Here is a 19,046-nt window from a genome sequence, read left to right on the forward strand (position 1 = left end):
TATTAGTTTGCTAATTTAAAAATGATTCTTGAGCCTGCTTTCAAAAATGGACAGCAAGGGATCTAAGTTATCACTGTAATGATCCAGATGAAGGTAGACCACAAAGCTCTCTTCCTTTAAGCAGAAGCTTTCACCGCTGATGATCTCCTCAATGAACATGTTTCAAATGTAAAGCCATTTCTGAAACTACTTACATTTATTGACAATAAAGCGCATGCTTTGATTGCCGCTTTGATTTTTTTTTCTCCTGTAGTTAACAGCTTTAATGATATTTCTATGAAATCTATTTCTATTCTGTATGGGAAATGCAACATCAAAAAGCCTGCAGGCAATGTAATTATTAACATAATGAAACCCCTTCTTGACTGAACTATACATAGTTAGGAGATATGATAGTAATTTGGCAAGGAAGAAGCACAAACTCTGGGGTAGGTTTCTATTACAAAACCACAGGAGTCTGACAAGATTTGGTCGAAGGAGGCAGTTATTACCTGTTCATTGTACTTTCAGTTTTAATAGGTGCTAACTGCTAACTCACAATATATTCAACTGTGCCATTACAGATATGTGTGTGTATAAATATATATAGAATATATATAGATGTGGATATAGACACATATAACAATATGTGTTACATATGACATACTTGGCTTATATATTATGTATATACACACCTGTATATGCTAATATAGTAAATGATGAATATTTTTGACAACTTAATAGAAAAAACTTTAAGGATCCTCTCTGAAGAAAATAGTCTCAAAATAGATTTCTTGTGAATCAATCTAGAACTGGAAGCAGTTTCATAATAAAAATGATACAGGAATTGATCTCAAGATAAGGTCTTTTTAAGAAGATAGCTCAGATTGTCACTAACACAACCAAGTAGTAATAATTTTGGTGAAGGATGTAGAGCATTATGAATTTCACTTTGGAGAACATAGGTAACACCTAGAAATGAAAAGTACAGTGAAGAATGTAGATTCCTGACTGCATGATTGAAGTCTCCAGTAATTTAAAACGAAGATTTCTAGGTAATGTCAAAGGCAACTGTTTTCATGATCTAGAAAAATTGCCTAAAGTTAAAAACTTAAAGTTTCAGACAAATGCGCTTCAGTTTACATATTACATATTACATTTAAATATTACTGAAGGCTTGATGTCATATAAACCTAATCATGCTGACTTTTAAAAAAGAACTTTTCCTAGAATAGCCTGGGTCTGTTTACTCTTCATTGTGATTGAAAATTTTAAATAAAAGTATCAGCTGATTTTAAAGTCTAATCCTATTTTGTATGTGTTTAGCATACAATGCTTTCTCCAGAACTGTGAAATTTTTTAGTATGATAGAAATTTTCAAGGAACTTATTATGGAAGAGAAAAATGCATGTAAAACACCTACAGATGAACAACTCATGTATAATCAAGGCTAAAATCTCACTGGACAGATTATTAGGCATATAGAAATTCCAGAAATAGATCTATCAATGCAGTATAGAGTAATCAGGAATGGTTATAGGGAGGTTAGTCAAGAATATTTCTTGAAGAACAATTAAGAATTGCACTGATGAAAAAAGGAAGGATGGGGGAGTTCAAGTGTGAAGGATGGATGTAATGACCTTGATATTAGTCTTTCCGGAATAGAACTTACAAGTTGGTAAACGGAGAGAAAAACTACCCTATAGATTGGCGAAGGCTTCAGAAGATGAGATCTTCAATTAAACATACTGAAAATAATTCCAAGGTGAACTAAATTAATAATGGCACCGTTTTGTCTCATACTGAGGAAACAAACCACTTTTTCCCCAAGTATGGAGTTATTGTTAAATTGCTTTTCTATTTTATTAAGCAGCACCAACAAATCAAATAATGTTCTAAAAATCTTAGAAAAAAATGTGGTGTCTCTCATGAAACTCAAAGCAAGTTTACAAATTGGCCCATTTTTCTCAAGATGTTTGTCTTTAAAAATTCAGTTTGGGAACAGGTATTCACAAAAGAAAATTCTAATTTTCAAATGAATTTTCCAAAAAATTGTCAAGAACACTTGAGAAAATCAAATAGAAAGAGTGGAAAGGCAGAAACTGTTTCTAAGATAACTAGTGGTAAAAAAATAAAATGCTCCAAGTGGGAATAAAATATCTTAGTTCTGAATCCTAGGTTAAAAAACAAAAACAAAAAACCTTTTCTCCTATTTAATATAAGTGTACCTTGAGCCAAGTTACTTAAATTCTCTGAACATCACTTTCTCAGGGGTTCATAATTTTTATATCACAAGCTATCATAAGGATTATAAGAGATATATGGAAAAACAACCATTCAAAGGAACATGGTAGTTAATATTATTGTTACCTAGAATCAAGTCCCTTAAACTTTTCCAAATTTTGGTTACCTCATTGGACAATTGATAAAGGAGTATGTGGTCTTCTTAATTCTCAGTCTTATTACAAGAACATGAGGAGATGAAGTTTGTGTAGGGAAGTTGAAAACATGTATTCCACAGATGTCTGGAAGGATACAGCATGAGTCCCGATCAGGAGTATGCCAAATAAAAGAGTCAATATTTTCCTAACATGTCATCACCAATATACATTGAGCCTTTCAACTTCCTCATAAATAATCAACAAGAATTACTTTTGTTGTTATATTTCCACAATACGCAGACGGCAAATTAATGTTGAATTCTTTACAAGACTCCTAAGCAGAAATCCCCAGGAAAGGCATCTCACTTGCTTCGCATTGATTTGAGACTTGTATATACTTCAAGATTGTATTTCCGCACACAAAAATATCAGTTCTCTATAAATAGATATGCATCAGAGAAGCAGGTGTCTTCAGCTTATGCGTAACTCAAGAGTGTTTCCCATGGCGATAATGTAACTAAATCCCAGCAACCTTTCTCAAAGTTGGCTTGCATTACAGTCAGTATGGGAAGAATCAATATCTGATGTTTGTAGTTTTAATAGAGCAATAAATGACATGTATAGATTGCTTTTATAAAAGAGCCCTGCTGCCATTTATTGGAGGAGAAGGATGCAGCAATCTTTTTCAGACAGTCAAGTGAGCTGATTTTTCTACATAACAACAAAAAGATCCAACCTTAAAAGATACCATCTCTTTCGGGAAGAAATTTATTGTTTATCTATTTCCAGGCTCTAAAAGATAAGGAACTGCCTTGAGTAAACTGGCTGTTTTGGGACGGACCATAAATTAAGGAAGAAATTTAGAACTCTATTCTCCTAACACGTAGGCTTCACAGAAGTCAGAGTTCTGGAAGAGTCTGATGCAGGCACTGCCAGCAGATCCCATCTAATAAATCTTTGGTAGCTGAAATCAGCAGTAAAGTGTGTAACCTCCAGAGTCAGAGACTGTGGGTTCAAATCCAAAATCTGAACTCAGGGTATGTGGCTGGGATCAAGCTACTTAATGTCTTTGAGTTTAAATTTCCTTATTTTTCAAAATGGGGTTTGTATCAGTACCTACCATATAGGTTTGCTGTGAAGATTAATAATAAATAATTTATGAATGTTGTCTGGCACAAAGGAAATGCTCAATAAATATTAACTAATTTCACAGTATGCCAGGCACTGTGAAAACTGAAGGGAAAACAATAAAAATTTCCATAGAATTCACAGTCTAAAGTGGCAGGACCTCAAAGTGGCAGGAAGAAAGTTCAAGTTAGGGGAGAGGGAAGGTGGGGGTCAGACCATGCTGGGCCTTAGAGACCTTGGGAGATTTTGATTTTTTAAAAAATTTCATGTATTTATTTTTTGAGATAGGCTCTCTCTCTTGCCTGGGCTAGAGTGCAACGGCATCATCATCACTCACTGTAACCTCAAACTCCTGGACTCAAGCCATCCTCCCGCTGCTGCCTTCCCAAGTAGATGAGACTACAGGTGTAGGCCACCATGCCCAGCTTATTTTTCTACTTTTTGTAGAGACAGGATCTCACTCTTGCTCAGGATGCTCTGAAATTCCTGGCCTGAAGAGATCCTACTGCCTCGGCTTCCCAGAGTGCTAGGATTACAGGTGTGGGCCACCGTGTCCAGCCTTGATCTTTTATTCTAAGAATCAGAAAGGAATCGATGGAGTTAGACATTTTGAGCTCTGATTGAGGCATGTAGAGTGAGTTGAAGGGGGCATATGTGGGTGTTGAGAGACTAGTTGGTAGAATATTCCATAAGCCCGAAGAGAAAGGTTAACAGCTTGAACTAGAATAATGGCCATGGAGATGAAGAGAAGGAGAGGCATTTAAGAGCTACAAGAGAGATAAGATCAGCAGGAGTTGGACTGCAAGTAAGGGACTGAAGATGATGGAAGCATCAAGAATGACTCCTGCAATACTCACCTGCAGAGCTGGGTGATTCTGGTGTGGTTCACGGAGATAGCCAGGGCTGGAATAGAATAAACTGGGCAGGTGTGTGGGTGTAGGTGTGTGGGTGAGTGAATATCACAGTTTTGGCACCACATTGGGTCTGAGGTACATCACTATGTTCTGAGATGTCCAGCTGGTTATTTATCCCCATATGGGCAGTCATAACCCCAAATTTTTCTCCATCTTTCTTAATTTCTTGGGCTCCCAGCTAGATAATTACGCACCCTACTTTTATGAATGACATCATCACAAATTCTTTTCTTTTTTTCCCCTTTATTTCCTCTGCATTTTTCTTCCTTCCTTTCCTGTCACCTGTTTTTCGGGAAAAATCAGTTGGTCTCTAGATCTTGTGATCATCTCTTTATTCTGTTTCCACTTAACTCCTCTAAATTCACACCTTGATCTTTTTTTAAGGCACTCAAAATAATTACTCCAGTTAAAAGACTGGACTGTGCTAAGGTATTTTTCTTCTGAGCAATGTATATGCATGTTTAGGAATTTTGCTCACTTTATCTCCTGACACTTGAAAAAAGAGCTTAGGATGAAATATCTTTCCTAACAGCAGCAACAATAAAAATTCCGGTAACAATGAACCCGGGTACACATTTGACCTTGACAATACTGAAATTAATATTCACTTTGCGATTCTGCTGGCATTTATCACTGGGGAGCACCTTTAACACCCTTACACATACATGCATGTGAGAGAAAGATTGGAAATCACACGGGGCAGAAAACCTAGTTGTCCTGTATCTCTAAGAAGCATCTAAAAGCCTCCCGGTCTGCTGACTGAACCACCTTGAGGATTAAGTTTATTTTATTTTCAGTATTCAAAAGATAAGAAGTTTATTAACCACATGGAAGATTTGGGCTTGTTCACAGATAGCAGCAGGAAAACAAATAGACTTCAGCAGTAAATCATCTCACAGAAGCTAGAGAACAACGTTAGGTAAAACTGCACATAGGAATCCCGGCCTGTTGCTCTGGATCAAAAGACCCCTTTTCTTTCCTCAACGTCACCTCCTTTGCTGTCACTTCCAGTGGTGGCATAAAGTGCCAGATCGATAGGAAACAAATGACTTTGACTGGTTTTCAAAAGCTATTGATTGTGATGTCGAGTGAATATAGACTAAAATAAGGAAAATGGTTAAATATGAATGTTACTTAGATAACTTTCAGAAACAGTTTTTTGAGAAGGGATAAATTTAACCACCATATTTGACTACTCCAAAACTCAATTTAATGTCAGATTGGCAATCTCCCTGGCTTCCTCTTAGCTAGGCATGAGACACGGGGTTATACATCCCTGTCTTCATAGTCCGCTCAGTCCTCACCCAGGTTACATAGAATGTTACAATCTGTGTGATTCACAGGGTGGTGTTCCAGGTCGAATAGCACTCCAAAAATGCACGTGCACTCAGAGCCTCGGAATGTGAATTTATTTGGAAATAGGGTCTTTGCAGATGTAATTAGTTAAGCTGAGGTTATACTAGATTAAGGTGGCTGCTAAATTCAAAATGTCTGGTGTCCATACAAGAGAAGAGGACTCACAGAGAAACAGATACACAGAGTCGAGAAGGTCATGTGAAGATGGAGGCCCAGATTGAAATGATGCAGCTGCCAGCCAAGGAATGCCAAAGATTACCAGAAGCTCCTAGAAGCTACAAAGAGACAAGGAAGGATTTTTCTCTGGAGTCTTCAAAGGGAGCAAGAATCTGCTGACACCTTGATTTCCGATTTCTAAGCTCCAGAACAGTGAGAAAATAAACTTCTGTTGTTTTAAGCCACCCAGTTTGTCATACGTTTTTAGGGCAGCCCTACGTAACTAATATAACACCTAAATGGGTTAACTAGTTTGGTTCCTCACTTCAAAATAAGACACTTGAAAAATAAATTGAATGGAAATAAACTTCGTAAGATCAATTAGCAGAGTTCCCTGAAGAGGCTCCTGTAGTTGCCCTCACATTAACCCCTAATGCAGGCATTCTATTTTATAAGCATAAATTGAGAACCAGAAAGGGTAAGTGACTTCCTTAAACATACACAGCAAAATGTAAAAATAACCCAGTCTACAACCCAGAAATTTTGCTTACTTGTTTAGTGCTGTTTCCATCCAGGAAGAAAAACTGCAATTATTGCAAGCTTATTGTTTAACATAGGAGCCCAGAAATAGAAATCAAGACGTAGTGATCACACTAGTGTACTGACCCATCCCGTGTCTGGCCTTAGACTCTCTGGTCTCCAAGTTACTTTTTGTTCCTTTTTCTTATATGCATGTTTAATATCTTACTTGGAAGAGTTTCTCTATGATTAGATTTTTTTGTTTTTATTTTTTTAATTTTTTTTTAAATTGCAGAATATTACAGGGGTACAAACGTTTTGGCTACATGAATTGCTTTTGTACAGTTTGAGTCAATGTTGTAAGTGTGCCCATCACCCAGATAGTGTGCATTGTATCCATTAGGTATGAATTTACCCAACCCCACCACCACCACCTCCTTGATTTTGGTCTCCAAATTTATTGACTGTAAATTCCAATGATCAGAATCTACTATCATAAAGTACTTTATGAATTTAATATTATGTTTTAGACCACTGGGCAAATGCTGTAGATTTTGGGTACTCTGAGTTAATGGAGGACCTAAGACTCCCCAAGATAAGAAAAATGATAAATAAAGGGATGTTAGAGGGAAAACCTCCTTAATTCTGGGATCATTGTTGGGACCTAAACCAGGTTTCTGCTGGCAAATTCTGATGCAGTCACAGAGCAATAAGGAGATTCAACTTTTAGACCATCCCTGAATTGGCATCCAATTAGAATTCAATCTCCTGTTTAATGAACATAGGCAAAGTATGCATCTGAAAATAAGCTGGTTCTGGGCTATTTATTTTGGCATTGACTTACCCCTTTTGGATGGGTTTCTCAGAAAATCTTGGCAGCTAGAAGACTGGGCTGCAGATCTGAGCCCTCCTTTTAGTCAGTTCTCATCAAATTACACTTCACTGGTGTAAAAGGAGAGTTTCTAAGGAGGAGGCTTCTCTAGGACTGAAAAATCTCTGAGCGTCTTATGTGCATGCCTCTGTGTATATCGCTGTAGCACATTCATCAGTGACAAGCAGGGCACGGATGTTTTTGCAGTTTATGACATGGTGAATGCACTGATATTTTTCCAGCAACTGTTAATTTTTGCCACTATTAGAAGCTAAATGCTGCATGGCATTGGCCACTGGCCTGTTCAGATGTGACATTTTCTTTTATTTTTATATTTAAAGAAGTATTGAACACTTTCTGTGATCTCCCAGTCTCATTAAATGAATAAAAACTTCACACGTTTAACAGTCAATCCTCATGTGTAAAAAAAAAAAAAAAAGAATTCTTATTTGTTTCCACATGCCTCCCCTCCCCATGCATCTTCCAAACCAGCTAGTTCCCAGTTTCGAGCTCCCACCACATGGTACCACCACTCACCTAGTTTCTGAGCCCCCAAACCTAAAAGGAAACTTGACTCTTGTCTTGTTTCCCATCCCACATTCTCAGCATCAAGTCTTGTCGTCTCTACCTTCCAAAGGTATCCTGGATTCTTCCAGTTCTCGAGTCCTCCAGAATGACCATGGAAGCCAAAGGTATCTATGGACTAAACTATTGCATTAGTCTCCTCTCTAATCTCTTTGATTCTATTTTTAAAATGACAATCAGATCATGTCATGCTCTTGAGAATTAGATCCAGATTCCTTATGGTGGCTTCCAAGGTCTTCATGCCTAGGCCCTGCTAGCTCTTGATGTCACCTCTCCCACTCTTACTTGCTCTGCTTTGCTCTACCGCAGCACAGCAGTCCTTTGCTCTGCCTCTCTGGGGTCTTGACAGTTGCTATTTGCTCTTCCTGAAATGTCTCCCCCTCTAGATGTTGCTGGCACCCCTCCCTATTCATCCAGGCATCCCCTTAAATATCCCTTCTTCAGAATAGGTTTTCCTGACTTTCCTATCTTTGTTCTGTATTCCCTTAAGCCATTTTGGTCTTCTGCATGTTTTCTTTTTATTTGTTTATTGTCCCTCTTCATGACTAGATTATAAACTTTATGAGGCTATGTACTTTCTGTCTTTGTTGCTGCTGAATTCCCAGTATCAAGAAATAGTGTGTAGCCCATTGGGGGCACACAGTGAATGTTTGTTGGATGGATGAGTGACATGATGAGGTTCAAACTAATTTGGGGAATGAAAAATGAGCTTGTGCAGGCTAAAAGTTTGATCCATGGTATTAATTAGCTAGGATATGCTTTTTTCTTCTTAGAAATGTTTAATAAATATTTTAAAGGAGAAATAGAATAGATTTATAAAATAGCTTAAAGGAGAAGGGTAGCATTTCAAATACATGCAAAAAAGCACAGATAGAAATGAGCAAATTATGTGCAGTGCTAAGGAACATGACTATATGAGGAATAATCAGAATCAAATAATGGAGTAATTGATGACTATAATGATAGCTAGCATTTGTTGAGGACTGACCATGTGCTGGGAAACAGGCTAAGTATCTCATTTATTCCTTGGAATAACCATTTGAAGATGTACTGTTGCATTCCCATTTTAAAGATTTTCTTTTAATCTTCACAATCCCCCTGTGTGATAGATAGTATCTCCATTTTATTTATTTATTTTTTATTTATTTATTTTTTTTTTTTTGAGTCAGAGTCTCGCTTTGTTGTCCAGGCTAGAGTGAGTGCCGTGGCGTCAGCCTAGCTCACAGCAACCTCAAACTCCTGGGCTCAAGCGATCCTACTGCCTCAGCCTCCCAGGTAGCTGGGACTACAGGCATGCGCCACCATGCCCGGCTAATTTTTTTATATATATATCAGTTGGCCAATTAATTTCTTTCTATTTATAGTAGAGACGGGGTCTCGCTCTTGCTCAGGCTGGTTTTGAACTCCTGACCTTGAGCAATCCGCCCGCCTCGGCCTCCCAAGAGCTAGGATTACAGGCGTGAGCCACAGCGCCCGGCCAGTATCTCCATTTTATATATGAGAAAACTATGGCTTAGAAAAGCTAACTTACCCAGTAAGCTAGTAAGTGAAAAAGCCACAATTCAAACCCAGTCTGAATTCTGAATCATCGTTCTTAAACCTCTTTCACTCTACTTCTATTTGGAATGCTGACTACAGATTTAAATAAAGCAACTATGTACAAGTTACTACCATTGACCGTGAGTTAGAGTTGTACTGCTTGACTTTCAGTTGATAAAAACTCATACATTTCCTTCTAGAAACTGATGAAACTAAAATCTTAGCTTTGATTTTAATAGCTACAAGTTGAAGCAGTAATGATTTGTCATAACCTTAAAACCTTTCAATTTCAACCCATGATAATTCCCCCTTTGCTGTAAAATATCCTGTGATCAGAGATTGACCCCAACCCTACTCCTTATTACATGTGATCTTAGCCCCCCCAAAGGAGAAAGATTAACTAAAACAGTAAATAGTTTTCATAGAATAGGAAACAGATGTGCTTCCCTTCTGCCACCACCAGATATCTTCCTCCTAAATAGAAATAATACCTTTATTAAAACAATATAAGACAGGGACATTGTAGCCAGAGAGAAAAATAAAGTCACATTATTGACTTTTTATGTAACACATAAGATTTACTTTATATTATAGCAAGCAGAATATAACTCACAATTAAAAGAATTCATAAAATAGTACAGTAATTTAAAAGTAAGTTTTACTTAATTTTGGTTGGATACTATATCAGTTTAGTTAACTGCATATTTCTTAATATGATACTTTCTAAAATACCCTAAAATATTTCATACTAAAAGACAACATGTTTTGTGCATTAAATTATATATGCATTAGATTATACTTTAACTATACACTAATACTTAGTAATGCTAACTTTAGGTTAAGAGGGAAGAAAGTTGACCCCATAGTATTATTTAAAACACTATTTTATGGATATATTTTCATCAAAAATTTTATCCTTAATTTCTTTGCATGTTTGTACCCCCTATAAAATTCATGTTAAAACTTAATCTTCAATGCAACAATATTAAGAGGTGGGCCTTTTAGAAGGTGATTAGGACATGGAATTTTCTCCCTCATGAAGAGATTAATGATTATAAAAAGACTACCCAAATGATCCAATGACACTCTACAAAAAAGACACCTGCACTCGAATGTTTATAGCAGCACAATTCATAATTGCAAGGCTGTGGAAACAGTCCAAGTGCCCATAAATCCAAGAATGGATTAATAAAATGTGGTATATGTATACCATGGAGTACTATTCAGCTCTAAGAAACAACGGTGATATAGCACATCTTATATTTTCCTGGTTAGAGCTGGAACCCATACTACTAAGTGAAGTATCCCAAGAATGGAAAAACAAGCACCAGATATATTCTCCAGCAAACTGGTATTAACTGAGTAGCACCTAAGTGGACACATAGGTACTACAGTAATAAGGTATAGGGCAGGTTGGAGGGGGGAGGGGGGCGGGTATATACATACATAATGAGTGAGATGTGCACCATCTGGGGGATGGTCATGATGGAGACTCAGACTTTTGGGGGGAGGGGGGGAAATGGCATTTATTGAAGCCTTAAAATCTGTACCCCCATAATATGCCGAAATAAAAAAAAATTAAAAAATTAAAAAAATAAAAAAATATAATAAACACATTTTCCATGCAAGTTTCTAATATTCCAATAAAGCTGCTTATTATTAATATTTAAAAAAAAAGACTAGAGGGAATAGCTAGCTCCCCAGATATTGCCCATCCATCCCTTTCACTACGTGGGGAGACAGAGTTTGTACCCTACGAAAGATGATCGACAAGGCCTCAGCAAGGAAACAAGAAATCAGCCCTCAGCAAACCAGCTGGCACCTTGATCTTGCACTTCCCAGCCTCCAGAACCATGAAAAATAAATTTCTGTTCTTAATAAATTATCTAGTCTCAAGTGTTCTATTAAAGCAGTCGAAATGAAGTAAGACAGACACTATCTTGCCCTTCTTATTTTATTTATTATCCCCAGCACCTTACAGAAGGCTAGACACAGAGTAGGTGCTCAATAAATGCTTACGAACTGAATAGGTAAAAAAAAGTTATTGAGATGAGAGAGCTCATAAATACATATGTGATTAAAAAAAATGTTATGTTCTTTTCTATCTTTACTCATTACCAGTCATGTTCATCTGCTCCCCATCAAAGGAATTGCCTAAAAAAACTCCACTCAGCTGTTTTATCTCTGCAGTAGAGTTTTATTCAGCTACCCCAGTGTGATGACAATACCCTTGAAGATGTTCAAGCTGGCTTTTGCTCTTGCTCTAATTCAGTTTAGCAAGCAACCTGCTTTCCCTTTTAGTAGAGTACATTACCAAACTAGGCAATTAAACTCAAATCAGATCTACTTAGGGAATTTCTTTCTCCCATGACTAGATGTCTATGCTGCTTGAAAACTTCTAATTATTACTATTACAACACTTTCACACTTTCATGTCCTTTTTCCTCATGCCCCCTAATGTTGGTAAGAAATTAGCTTTTTTCCTATATAATTTCTCATGAAGCAAGTAGCTTTTCTAGATGTTTGGTCATACCAACTGAAGAATCCTGAATCATATTCTGTGCTCAAAATAAGAAGGAGAATAACAGACAGCCAGTAGAAGTTTTTTATGGAAACTGCACTTATGTTATACCACTGTTTAGCCTAAGCAACTAGTAAGCATTGTCCTTTACCTATAATTGAGCTTTGAAAGATACTTACATCTTTTAATGTGTGAAAATATGTAAGTGACTTAAATAACTAGCAGAAAACATGGTTAGGTCTAAATTCTCTGGTCTTTTTTTTTTTTAAATAAATCATTTCTACTAATTCAATACATAATTAACTTTTTAAACACTCAAGGGAATAAAATCTGCTATTTCTAGTGAACTCTGATTTAAGAAGTTTCCACCAGACTACTAGTTCCCTGAGACATAGGACAAAACCTGACTCGCTTTTGTATCCTTATTTACTAGCATGGTTTTTAGACTGATACTGTTCAACAGAACTTCCTGCAATAATGAAAATGTTCTCTGTGCTGCCCAAAATAGTAGCCAGTAGTCATATATGACTCTTGAAATATGGCTAACAAGACTGAGGAGTTTAATTTTTGGTTTTAAATTTTATTTAAATTTTAACAGTTGGAATATGGCTAGTGTGACTGAGAAACTGAAATTTAAACTTTATTTTATTTTTATACCATTTAAACATAAGTAAACAATTGTGGCTAGTGGTCACTGTAGTACGGGAATAATGTAGATCTAGAACTTAGCACAAAATAATTATATTTGAATGAATGAAGACAGACCACAGTGACTCACATTTGCTTTGAACTCTTCCAGTGGTGATTAAACAACCCATCCTCTTAAGCCTGCCTCTAATTCTTCCACTAATATATGTCATTATAAAAGACACAATATCTAATCTAATTGGCCATTAAATCTATGTGAATTTCTTAAGCCTTCTGTTGCTAAGTATGCCAAACCATAAGACTTTAGTGTTTTCCATCTTCTACTTGTAATACCTGAAAATATGGTTTCGATGCAGATATGTTTTAAATAATATCAGTGTCTGTATGGTATTAAAAAAGATGAATGTCAGTGCTTATGTTTATTTCTTTCCACTATTAACTTCTAGCCATGTATGTGACCAGACAACTGGATTGTTGTTATTAGCCTATGGTCAACTTTTCCATCACAGTCAACCCAAATATTCACTCACATCACCATGCAGTGCTATTAATAATTGTCCAGCAGCTCAAATGATAAAAGAAATTAGCTGGACAGAACTGTGATCAACTTGGTTTGCTTAATTTATAAAATCATCTTAAAATAAATATAAGTGATATTTCATATCTCTGCCACACAGAAAGTACAAACTAGATACTACCAAGAACTTTTAACCAATCTACCACAGTCAAGTGCTGCATTACAATTTTTTGGCCAACAACAGACCACATATCCCAAAGTCATCCCACGAGATAATAATGAAGTTGAAAAATTCCTATTTTCTAGTGATATTTTGCCATCTTGCCATCATAACATCCTAGTACAACACATTACTTTTTCTATGCTTATATATGTTTAGATACACAGATACTTACCACTGTGTTACAATTACCTACTTATTCAGTACAGCAACATCTGGAAAGGTTTGTAACCTGGGAACAACAGGCTATACCGTATAGCCTAAGTGTGTAGTAGACTACACCATCTAGATTTGTGTAAGTGCACTCTATGAGCTTCACAAAACATTGAAATCACCTAATATGCATTTCTGAGAACATAACCCCATCATTAAAAAACACATGACTGTATTTATAAAATGACAATACTGTGACACATTTTATGGGATAATATGGTGTCTTTTGATCAAAAGACTTCAAAATGTATTAGGGATACAAAGATGGACATTAGGCAAAATCAGAGAATAAGCCAATCTATAATAGCCTGCCAAATTGTAAGGAGGAGCTAATTAGGGATAACGCAACGAAGTATATAAATGCACTGATTGTACAGCAATCAAACCTGGTCCAAACTGTAAATAAGGTATTATGTTAGCCTTATTCATGTGATTACCCTAGTGAATATCCCACTTGGTTTATAAGTACAGGATACGTGGAATTATGCTCTCATTTGATCCTATGGGGTCGGGAAACTATTTTCTATTGAATGACTACTAGATGCCAGGCAAGAACCAAGGGATTTCCATATGTTATCACATTTCATTTTTGCAAACTAAGAAGAGGAGAGGTAAATAATATTTCCAGTATATAATTCAGGAAACTGAGGTCTCAATAATTAAGAAATTTGTTCTGGGATACAGGTAGTAACACTCAACGATGTAATTTGAACTTCTCTGTTATCTCCATAACAACCATACAAGTAGAGCCCTTTTAGAATTAAAACAAAAATTAGGAAAAAAGGAAAAAAGCAAATATAGCTATTCCTTTAGATAATATATTCTGAAACCATCCAACTTGGTGGAGGGTTGCTTTCACTCATCTTTTTAGTGTAAAGAATATAATAGACTAAGAATATTACTTACAACTCTTAAATATAAAAGAGTTTTTGTAGATAATTGAGTTGTGGTCTTGCAAATAGGCTTCTCATTCTAACGCAAGCCCTCAAGCCAGTATGTGGTCCATTTTAACATCCTTTGTGATTAAACTGCCTTAACAGCATCTTAAAGGACTGCAAATAATAATTCAAAAATTCACCACATGTGGTATGAAAAGATTAGACAAGTCTTAAGCAGGCAGGGACTTAAATCCTGGTCGATAATACAGTGGAGAAATTATATACCATAAAGCCAGGGGAGAAAGAGCAAGGGTTTAGCAAAAGGAAGATACAATCAGGGGACACAAACCTTCATATAAATCAAGCCTTTCTATTCTGGGTGATTATTTCATAAACTGGATCTTGGGTAGTTGATCTCTTTAAATGATTACTACAAAATGTATGTACTTTTAGAAACAGTTGCTGGCTGATTTATATTTCAGACATATTTTCCATCAGTTTTTATTCTTTGAGAATATTGTTTTCATAATAGAGTTGATATTTTCAAATAATATGAAAAACTTGAAATTCAATTTGTATAAAAGCTATGTAATTTTAGTGTACAATTACTACATCACATTTGGAAAAACAGTGATAAAAGAAGCAACCAAATGCATACCCAGACGAGACTCATTTTCAATAGATAAGATCATTTTGTCAGAGAGAGAAATATTGATGGAAACACTTTTTTTCCCTCCTCTTGCCTCTAAATTCTGATAGTCTAGCCAAATAATAAAATCAGCTTTTGCACTTACTCTAAAAAGACGGAATGATGGGCTTAGAAGGAAGGAAGGAAGAAAGGGAGGGAGGGAGGGAGAGAGGATACAGAAGGGAAAAGAGAAGAAAGGAGAAGAAAGGGAAGGGTGAGGGGAGCAAAGGATCTCTGGCATGTTCCGTCTTCCTAGGCAATTGGTGTATTACTGAGCAGGCTTGGAGAAGATGAAGTGTTCCTTATTCTAGAAATAGTTTTACATTTTCAACATGGCATTTTATGTTAACAACAGAAAATGCACTACATAAGCAGTACCTATTAGTCATGATAATATAATGTATTTACCCTAAAGTCTGTAATAAAGACAGCAAGTGAGCTACACAGTACTCTTAATAAAAATAAATTAAAGGAGTTGGCTAACTGTTTTGCACCTGTAGAGGATATTCTGCATGTCTTGTTTATGTAGGCTCTATTGTTCCTGTCTACATATCTACTCAGTAAGGGATGAATCATCCAGTGACAATCCTCCATGAAACAGAATCAAGTCACAGTGCCAATAAGCAATGACCTGCAAAGGAAATAATCCTTACTCCATACATTGGTAAGAACGGAGATAATTTAATAACACAATGCCATTGTTAAAAGCATTTGAAATATGGTTATCATTCTAAGGCTGTTATTGCCAGCCTTAATGAAAGAAAAAAAAAAGTCAAGGTTACATCGTGTTTCTAAAGCAGAGAGGTTCTTCATTTTTGTTTTCTAGAAAAAAAGAATTTATAGGTGTCTACAATACCAAAAACAACATGTTTTATTCAATTAGGCTTTTAGTTGTTGTTTTGTACCTTCATATCATTTATGCTAATTGTTAAGCAAAGTAAATGCTTATGGAGACCAGGGTCCCATGAGGTGTTCTGCACAAATTTTTCACACTGCTTTCTGAATGAAGAGCAATGCCTGATATATAAAGCGCAGATGTGGCTGGCTGTCTTTGTACTGCAGGGCTAATTTGAGGAGATGGATGCAATATGATTCTAGTGTAAAAAATTAACTAGGTAATATGCCGCAGCCATCACAGGTAAGTGGGCCCAGGAGAAAATCTCAGACTTAGATTGTTTGTATTCCATTTAACAATTTCTTATAAGTTCCTTTACTTGAGGTGGTTTATTATTGTTACATATTTAGAATATGTTTTCCCCAAAATTCTAACAAATTTAGAATTTGTTTTCCCCCAAAACTCATGGGATCATAAGTAGTGCTACTTCATTATACACATATACTTTCTAACATGCCTCAGATACCCTGGAACAGTGTTAGGAACATAGCGAATGTTCACTAAACATATCCACCAACTGAATCATGTCATTGTTTGTATTTTACAAAGTTATGGCCATCTGTGTGATACAAATAATCAGTAGCTCTAATTTTTTAAATTAATTATATTAAAATGGGAGATTATGTTATATCATGAGTAAGTTTTTTTGTTTTTTTTAATGAAATGAGGTATTGATTGTTGCTAATGTCACTAAGGAAAATATTTTATTACCCCTTGGCTTGAAAATACTGGCATTTTTTTAAAAAAAGAAAAAATTTTAAGAAGCTGGAAATGGCTTTTTCTTTTAAGTTGGATGCTTAGAAACAATAATATTGATCAAAGAAAAAAAAATGTTGGCCATCTTAGAAAACAAGGCTGAATAACCAGGATTTTGATCAGAAATGCAATATAATTATGGCCAAGCAGCCCTCAAATGTACATTAAAACAATTGTAGGATAATTTTAGAATTAGGTAGAGAAAAATTCGAATAGTTCATGGAAATGTAATCTTATTTTGCATATAATTTAATCTTTAGAAAATCAACATGCTTTTAAAGTTTAAGATCCCATGTTAGAAAATAGAATAAGAACTTTTCTTTATAGATTTTTTAAATTTTTTTAACTGTTGGTCTGTATATAAAATGGCATATACCATTAAAATATATATTTTGACCAAACATTATTGATTTAAAATACCAAATATTCATACAAGTTATTGATTAAATATGATCTTTGAAGAATAAGTCTATGAAGAAATGCATGGCTCGAATGTTAATATAGCCATTGTGGAGTAAAAATTGGCATTATCTAGTGATTTAAATCCATACAGCAATGAAACATTCTCAAGGATAGACACCTGGGAGCACAGTCAGCTTCATGGGCATGTATCACTGGTGATGTTGCACATGGCCTCATGTGTAGAAGGATCCTACATGGAGAGTGACTTAATGTTCTGCTTATAGCTCTCCTGTAATTATTAATAATTTTTAACAAGGTGCTCCTGCATTTTCATTTTGCACTGGGTCCTGCAAATTATGTAGCTGGTCCTGCCTGAGAGCTTGCATTTCCTAATAATTATCTGAAACCTGAACATTACTATGCTTTTGAAGTTGCCATGTGAGGTTTTATCTCTTTGAGGCAAACATTTGTTTGCACTGCTTATATGGCTTAGCCTTCTTCCCTCTCCCCAATTAATGCTTTATTTGCATTTGTTGTCATCTTGTCTCTGTAGCCTTGGCCAAGTAGAAGAAAGAATGGAGATTTTGTCAAGATTATAGCACAAACCAGTGCCCAGACTGCATCTCCTGTTCTCTCTTCTTTAACATGGTGATTTAAATAATCCAATCCTACCAAGACCATTATCTCACATTTACTGATTAAATGATTTCTAATCTTTGCTTCACCTTCTTTCAAAAGGTATATCAGGTGATTTTGAAGTTAAATACAGTTTTACATAAAACAAAGAAGAATGCAAACAAAATAGCATTATAAATTTAAGAAAAAGGAAGTAGATGCAATTTAGGTATCTAAAATAAGGCAGTTTGTTACAAGTAGCCATTCACTGCCTTCAGATTTTAGATTATAATTTTTTAAAAATTTAGACAAAATAAAGTGGCAAATGACTCATTAGTAGACAATTTTTAAAAATAAAAAAATTAGAAATTTAAAAGGAAACCAAAATTTTATAAGCGACCAAAACATTTTTTCAAATATATAATTTTGGAGTTCTTCCTTTATAAAAGTAAGAAATCATTGAATTATAACATGGTCAAAGAACATTCAGCTGCTTTACTTTGTGATTAAGTAGCTTGATACAGTGTTCCAAGTTAGAGGACAGTGAGATTGCTCAATAGAGGTTATCTCCTACAATCCTCCAGTCTTGGTTTACTTTTGGTGGCTTCTTGAGGACATGTAGTACATGTTCAAGTTTTAAATAAGTCCCTGTGTTTAGAAGGTCCATGCCATTGTTCTTTTACCTTTGATGTTACACTTGTCATAGAAAAACTCAGAAAATTTTAAAAATCAGTGGAGGAGGCTGAAACCCAGGATGATGATGATGATGATGATGATGTTGAAATACTATTAGGCAGAGTTAATCGCTTTCTTAGAAAATGAATATATAGACTGTATGGATGGATTTAGCCTTTATGGTTGTTCATTTGCCATTATGGAAACATTGCCTATATGAGGAGGCCCTTCTGTTAAAAGGTTATTTTACTTTTAAAAATCCTTAAAATTGAAAGGAGTTACATATGTAAGTGCCTTAAAAAAATCTTTCTTCCATTTTGTCACCTCCAAAAAGTTCTATGAATGGATTCAAGGGTATTGCAGAAGAAAATAAATACTTTCGAAATATCGCCCTTCCCTTTCCATACTCACATTCAGGCTGAGTAGCCACCTTGATGGGCTGAGAACTCTCTCCTGGTCCCCACTCATTGTACGCCACAACACGGAAGGTGTACATGGCTTCTGGCTTCAGGTTTCCCACAGTGAGCTGAAGAGACCCAGGTTGGGTTGTATTCAATGCTCGTTCCCTGGGAAATCAAAGTTGCACAGAA

General features: G+C 35.7%; 1 protein-coding gene across 1 annotated transcript in view; it reads right to left on the reverse strand.

Moving 5' to 3' along the window:
• DCC (DCC netrin 1 receptor) overlaps nucleotides 1–19,046 on the reverse strand; it is a 1,043,477-nt gene that overhangs the window by 284,414 nt on the left and 740,017 nt on the right. The window contains exon 9 of the mRNA XM_075993861.1: nucleotides 18,868–19,022. Within this exon, the coding sequence (XP_075849976.1) occupies nucleotides 18,868–19,022 (155 nt within the window). The remainder of the gene's footprint in view (nucleotides 1–18,867; nucleotides 19,023–19,046) is intronic.

This window comes from Microcebus murinus, chromosome 17 (genome assembly GCF_040939455.1).
Source record: "Microcebus murinus isolate Inina chromosome 17, M.murinus_Inina_mat1.0, whole genome shotgun sequence".
NCBI lineage: Eukaryota > Metazoa > Chordata > Mammalia > Primates > Cheirogaleidae > Microcebus > Microcebus murinus.